This window comes from Sciurus vulgaris, assembly GCF_902686455.1.
Source record: "Sciurus vulgaris genome assembly, chromosome: X".
In the NCBI taxonomy this organism is placed as follows: Eukaryota; Metazoa; Chordata; class Mammalia; order Rodentia; family Sciuridae; genus Sciurus; species Sciurus vulgaris.
In genome coordinates this window covers 55377984-55385469 of record NC_136471.1, presented here as the reverse complement: position 1 = coordinate 55385469, position 7486 = coordinate 55377984, and the positions used below count along the sequence as shown (strand labels likewise).

General features: G+C 36.4%; 1 protein-coding gene across 1 annotated transcript; it reads right to left on the bottom strand.

Moving 5' to 3' along the window:
- Window positions 1-2739: 2739 nt before the first annotated feature.
- LOC306651095 (vigilin-like) lies at window positions 2740-6501 on the bottom strand (the record flags this gene model as incomplete). The annotated part of the gene is made up of 1 exon (XM_079123620.1): window positions 2740-6501. One exon carries the CDS (start codon window positions 6499-6501, stop codon window positions 2740-2742), a length of 3762 nt encoding a protein of 1253 aa, XP_078979746.1.
- Between the last annotated feature and the right edge of the window lie 985 nt (window positions 6502-7486).

Below are 7486 nucleotides of genomic sequence, written 5' to 3'. Positions count from 1 at the left end.
CACTGTGCAGGAGGATTTCATAGACCTGGAGTTACTGCTAGAGCAAGTTGGTGGAGAAGACTTGAGAAGTACCGGACTGCTTCTCAGGCTGCTGTTGGTTTGGTGGATTAATACTTTTCTGTCCCTTTAATTCCCCTATGCAAGTTCATTAGAAGCCAGGTTTTTAAGTAGCTACTGGAAAAGTGTGTCATAAAAACCCCTTTTAGAGAGAAACAGGGAGCTGTGTTTTGGGGCCCCTTCCTTTCACTGCTCTCAGGGTGTGAAGTCCTGGAAATGCTTGTGTGCCTTATAAAAAATCACCACTTATTTCCTGTGGTATAGAGAAACTCCTGTTTTCCTAACTCCCTCCACTCCCAGAGTTGAATTAAGATCCAAACTCTGGGGACCCTTAGAGTAGGGTATTGTCAATTGCAAAGTGTGAACACTTATCTTCACACGAGAAGCTGATATTGAGGACTCTTTCCCCAATTTTATGATGTAGTGCCTACGGCAGGGTCTGTGTCCTAGTGTGTACCTCAACTTTTACAACCCTTTCAATGTGGATGTTTTGTCATTTACCCAGAGTGTAGAAGGCTCTCATCTTGTATGACTTTGTCCTGGAGGGAAGAAATCCATCAATGGACACTAATTTGGTGTATCTGGGTGGAGGGAGACAGGAGCCTCCTATTCTGTATTGCTGGTTTTCTTCTAGACCTTTAATTCACAAAGGAAATAGACTTTTCTTTTGGACTTTAACCTATTATGGAATTTAACTTTCAAGTGTATTTGTCTTTTCAGTTTAATTCATCTTCGGAAATTTTTTAATGTTAAGAGGTTTATTTTTTAATGTTCATTCTTAAAAAGTTTTTTATTGTTATTGCTATTACCTTTATACAATTATTGACGTACTTGATATTTAATTTAATCTCATTGCAGATACTCTTTGTTAAAAAACAAAGCTAGATATACCTTAAAATAAAGCACAAGAGGAAATTGTTTATTTAGCCTTGAGCTAAATTTATTTCAACCCATTTCAGTGTCTTATGGTAACAAAATCTAAATTGTTGTTCAGTGGTTCTAGTAAGCAGTTGATATTGAGGATGAGATTCATGAAGTTGGAACAAAAACATCTACTATGCTGATAGTAACCTTTTCCAAAAGTGAGTAAGTGTATCTCATATTGGCTCTAATATAATGATAAATCTTAATAAGGTAAATGTCTATAATCATTTAAAACATAAACCCAGTGGTATAAAAATCAGTATTGCTCTAAAATAATATGCACTGTACCAGACTAATAACATTGGTTATCCATGAAGATGTGGAGGCAAAGAAAATTTGTCAGTGCTCACTAAAATTGAAAATGCACATTACCTTGATGCAAGCATCATTCTTCCTTAAATTTCTACCCAGACCCACTTTCATAAGAAGAGTATCCTGGCATAACGAGGTAAGTGATGATGCCAGAATTTGTATATTAGCATGCAGTCTCTAATTTGAACTGTTAGAACAAAAACAAAATGAAGTAAAATTAAAAGGTACTAAATTCTGGTTGACATTATGCAGTTATTTGTTGTACTTTAGAAAGAAGCCAGGGATTATTTAAAGGATAATAATGTACTCCTTAAGATCTAATCATAATCAGATTTGGGATGTCTAAGCACAGTTGTTCTGGGGACTTAGTATTTATAACCCATTCACAACTAAGAGAATTGAGGCTCCCCATGGGAAAATGACATGAGTTTGAGCAAGGTGGTTCACTTCAAATGAGGAAAATACTAGGAGTGGGCAGACATCAGCTATGTATAACAGCAGCAAATTAGGTAGTGATTGCTTTAGTTCTTCAGGAGTGGTCTAAGAAGTAACCAAAGCATCCACTAATATAACTTGGTAATAAAACAACATTTGGCACCATTACTTTAAGGCTTTACCAGACCTACGATATCACTAGGAAGAAGATAAAAGGACAATCTGTCCTTTGGTTTGACATTTTTCCCCAACAAGGCCTTGCAAAGAATGTGTCTGGGAAATGAAAAAAATCATGGAAGTCTCAAACCTCTAAATGGTAGGACCATTGTCTGAGAAACCAAAACCATTCTAAATAATTTGATATTCTTTAGCATTCCTTGTCCTTTCTAATATCATCACTGCTGTGCCAGCTTTGATATGCAAGCACTCTAACACCACACCCAGTATCTACTTATACTGCCCCAAATTATTTTTCTTCCTATTTCATAAGCTATGTTAGGTTGGCAAAAAAACTGGTTGCACGCTACAATAGGGATTATGAAGCAATGCAAATAAGGCAGAAGATAAAAGTAAAAAGAGCACAGTTGATTTTAGTTGTGAAGAAAGGAGACTTATTCTTGGGGTGATGACACAGAAGTAGTTTCCTTGCCACAGTTATTGAGTTCTCAAAATGATAGGTTAAGTGAATAATGACAGGCTGAACAGACCATGAAATTTAGTTAGCACATGGTATTTAATATTTTAATGGTCACATTCAAAACAGTGGAAAGTCTGTGCTATAAAAGCAATGTCAAGAGTAGGTCTTCAGTGGAAATTAGAACTGAGTTGTTAATTATTGCACACACACGATTGAGCACTTCACTTTAAGTATTCTGGAGGATCTAAGAGGGATATGTTGATGGCAAAGGTATAAGAATTGTGTGTATGACCCAGCAGTTGCATCAGTTTAAAAATAGTTTTTGATGACATTTTTAGGTAATACGGTTAGAACAATTTTTTTGAACGTCATTGTTATTGTATCCAAGGGTAAGTCTTTGGAGACATCTGATGGTTCAATATGGGAAAATCTTCAGAGTTATTCATATCAGGAGGATTTTGGATGCTTTTTGTAGTACAGGGAACATCTTTTATTGCGAAACTCCTGGATGGAGCCATGGATGCATTATAAAGAGAGATACTCCTAATATGATCCTGTTGAGATTCATGGTTTATTATAGTAGACAGATAATGTTCCTCAAGATTGAGGAGGTGATCAATTGTTTTTTTGACATTGTCTGGTTGTCCAGTCACAGTGACATTTGAATTGGAGGACCCTTTTGGAGGGAAATGGATGTCTACTTGGAATTGATTCATTATTTTGTGGATAACTTTTCCACGGAATCCAATAATATGGCCATGAACACGGCAGTTTAGTGGGATTTGCTTAGTAACTGTTCTTTCGATCTTCTGCACAATTCTCATTATTTCATCTCGAGCAGCTAAGGTGTTGTTTTTATATCCAGTGATGATGATTTGGTCTTGTATTTCATTGCTCTCTTTAACTGGAAAATGGATAGTAACATCATACTCTAAGCAAATGTGAGCAACAACTAAGCCTTTACGACCAATGATCTTGGAGTGATATTTGGGGTCTAAAGTAAATATTAGTTTAAAATTTCTTAGTGCCCGATCTTCTATTTCAGTTTGTAAAGCCTTGACTCGTTCTTGTAATCTGGCCTTGGCTTGTTCCACATTTGTAGCAAGGCCCCTGATGGATATAACATCAGACTCTAGTCCGGGTTCTGATACCTGGATATTAACTTCAAATTCATCTATTAACTTGCGTATCCCACTTCCTTTCTGACCAACAATGTATCGGTGTAGGCCAGCGGGTACATGCACTTCAGCAGTGATAGGAATTAGAGACTTAAGAGCTTCCATGGCTGCCTCACATTTTTCCTTTCGGCCTGAGATAAATATGGTGTCACGTTTCCTTGGAGATATAGAAGCAGGTTCTTTAGTGCTGTTTCTTCCCATTTCATCCACATTTTCCTCAACAGCTGGATCTATATTTGTTTCTGGCCTTTCTTTGTCTGGGAATTTGATTTGAACATTATAATCCCTGGCAATTTGTCGGATTCGGGAACACATTGGTCCCATGACAAAACGATGGAACTTTTGGGGAATAACACATTCTGTGGTGACTTGGGCATCCAAATCCCCAATAATCTCCAGAATATGTTTTTTGGCTGCTTCGACACAAGGCTTTGCTCCTTTTACTGTGACTTTGTTGCTCTGTTTTCCTGAACATGAGAAGTTAATAATTACACCACCATACTCCTCAGTCATGTCGCGCAAAACCTGGCCCCTCCGCATAATAAAGTGATGGTGGTACTTGGGATGTATCAGCATATTATCCTCTACCACATTATCTAAATCTTTAACTAAAGCCTCTAGTTCCTTTTGTGCATCGTTGACAGCTTCTTCTTTCCCTGTGAGAGTCAACAGTTCCTGATCCTTGTCCTCAAAGGTAGGGAAAATGACACGCACTCCAGTCTCAGCACAGATCTTGGAAACATTGCCGCCGTTTTTGCTCAAAAGAAACTGATGATATTGTGGTTTCACATGGAGTGCTGTAGAATAGCTCTTGGTTTGCTTTTCTTCTGCTAGCTGCAGCAGCTTTTCCTTGGCTTTTTCAACACTTTCAGCAGGGCCCCTAATAATGACTTTTTGAAGACCTAAGTTGTTCCTTGGAAAATGAATGTGAATCTTTCCACATTCTTCCATGATGGAACTAATCAAACACTCCTTGGAATCAATAAGAGATTTGTGTAGATTGGAAGGAATAAAAATTTCCACTTCTGAAATATTGGCTATATCTTTCTGAATTGAAAGGATCCAGTTACGTGCTATTTCACAGTTTTCTGGCTTTCCACAAATGACAATATTCTCTGAGTTGCTGCTTGCTGATGGAAAATTAATCTTGGTGTTGCTTGCTGCACATATTTTTTTGATGTTTATACCTCCTTTTCCAATGATACTTTTGTGAAGCTTTTTGAAGATAGGAATAGTTATAGAATAACTGTTTTCTATAATGTCTGTTACCACATTCTCTAAATACTCTGTGCATTTTTCTAATTCATGTTTTGGCCCTATAAGTTGGACAATGTCACTTTTCTCTGATGAGTGTGGAAAATTAATCATAACTTCTGGGAATTTCTTACGTATGTCATGGATCCGTTCCCCTTTCTTCCCAATAATTGTGTGGTGAAATCTTTGCTCAATTATTAAGTCTTTCCTGTGCTCATTTTTAAAATTAGCTGCAAGATCAGTAAGTTCTTTCTTGGCCTGTTGGACACGCAGATGTTCCCCTTCAATTCTGATCAGAATATTCTTTTCATTTTCAGGTAAGATTAGCACAGAAACCTTATTCTTATCCTTAATTCTGTTTATGATAACACCATTCTTTTCTATCAGGTACTTGTGAAATTTGTAGTCAATCCTGATCTCCTCATAATCCATTCTGTTAATTAGATCTTTGAGCATGTTCTCAATTTCTTTTTGAGCGTAATTCACATCATCCACTGGTCCTTTTAGGATAATTTTATCTTCTCCAGTAAACTCTATATGTACTCTTGGCATGTTCTGTGTTACCTTGGATATATTCTGACCTTTCTTACCAATAATAAATCTGTGAAGCCAAGAAGGGGCAGAGATGGATGAAACAATGTAACCCTTGGCTTTCCAGTAGGCTTCAATAAATGCCCCTCCTGTACTTTCAGGCTCACCTTGATGTGTCACAGAATCTGATGTACTACTATCTGATGGTAAGATCTCTATAGAAACTCCAGTTCTTTCTAAGATCTCTTGCATAGAATTGTGCTTGGGACCTATGGTACAATTATGCTGTGATTTCATCTCCATATCTATGGTTGTTTTCATTTTGGTGTTCTCAAAAATCTCCCTTACACAAGACTCAGCCTGGTCCACTTGTGGTTTTCTTCCGTTGAAAACTATTTCTATCTCATTGGCACTGGATGGTGGAATACGGATGTATGCCTCTGTTTCCTGAATGGTACTGTCAGTAGTTTTACTGTATGGCCCGGCAAACAAGGGATGAAATGTCTTTTTTGCATGTAATGTCTCTGTAACACACTTGTCTTTTTCTGCAGATGTAAGAAAGACTTTGTATGGAGATTTCTGTGTAACCTGGTGCGTGCCACCATTATTGATCCAGTTATTCTGAGTATGTGGGCATAAGAAATCAGTGTTCATTGCAGCTTTTTGTTCCAAGTCTTGTAGTTTATCTCTAGTCTTGCTTGTAACAAAGCAATGCTGTTCTTTGGAAATAGGCATTGTAGTTAAAACGTGCTCCTGAAAGCATGCAAAAATTTCCTTCTGAGCTTTCATGACAGTTTCTGGATTACCAGAGACAGTTATGTAGAGACCTTGGTCTTTGACAAAAGTTAATTCTAGGTTAGCACCAGTTCTTTCCATGATATCTAGATAGAATTTTGCTTGTCTACCTTCATCAAAGTGAGTCAAACACTTTTCTTCTTCCAGTGGCACATAAAAAGCTTGAGTGATGACTGAGGTCTCTGCATATTGAATATTATTGCTTGAATATTCTCCAGGTTTCTGAGGATTTTCTAACCAATTTATTTTTTGTGAGTGTTGAGTAAAATTATTGGTGTAAGTGAGAATACCAAGCTCCTCATCTGAATTTAAAGTGATAAGATTTTCTTTTGGAATATACCTACTTTGTTGCACATTCAGATTTTCTTTGGAGGTCATTGTTGATTTTTAAGTAGGTAAAATCCAGATGTATTGCAAATAAATGGTCAGCAGTCAGAAAATTCTTCTTGTAGTTGCCTTTTTTCATATTACTGTATGGGAAGAATAAATGCTTTAAATAAGTAATTCCTCTTCAAATTAATCTATACCTCAAGACTAATTCTCTAGTCTCTAAGGATACTATATATACCAGGATTTCCAATTTTTTAACAGATTTATTAAGAATAACAAAAATTCACAAGTAGATGTGTTCAGTGTTTTTTAGTCAACTTAGAGTGTCAGATTCTCATCACAACTCAGTTTGAGAATATTTTTATCACCTCAGAGAGATCCCTTATGCTTATTTGTAGGCAATTTCCATTTCCACCATCACACCCAGACAAACACAACTTCATTTTTTTTCCTCTATAGACTTACCTGATCTGAACATTTTTTAAAAATAGCATCATACAGTATGTACAGTCATTAGCACCTCATTTCTTTGCATTATCATATTTTTGAGGTCAGTCCATGTTTTACCAGTAGTATGTTCCTTTTTGTTACTGAATAATGTTCCATTTTGATTTCCTTAAAGACTGTTTTGATTCAATTTTCTTTCCTGGATCCATCTCCTCTAGTAGAATTATGCATATTAAAGTATTACAGACTGCTCTTTTGGACCCGTTTTTCTCTACAGTCATTCCCAATGGGATGTAATTTGGATTTATACATTTGAATATCATTGATACACTGATATTTTTCAAATCTATAACTCCAGTCCCAAGCTGTAATGTATATATGTATAAGCCATCTCACTATTGCCACTTTAATGCTAAATAGTCCTTACAAACTTAATTCATCCAATGAAATACTGATTATATCATCAGATTTTCTTCTCTTGGAATATTCTGGAATTTTATAAGTGGCACTTGACTTTCCTCCTTTTCCTTAGGTCAAGCACTTGAGATCATCTTTTATTTCTCACTTTATCTTGTGTAACACATGA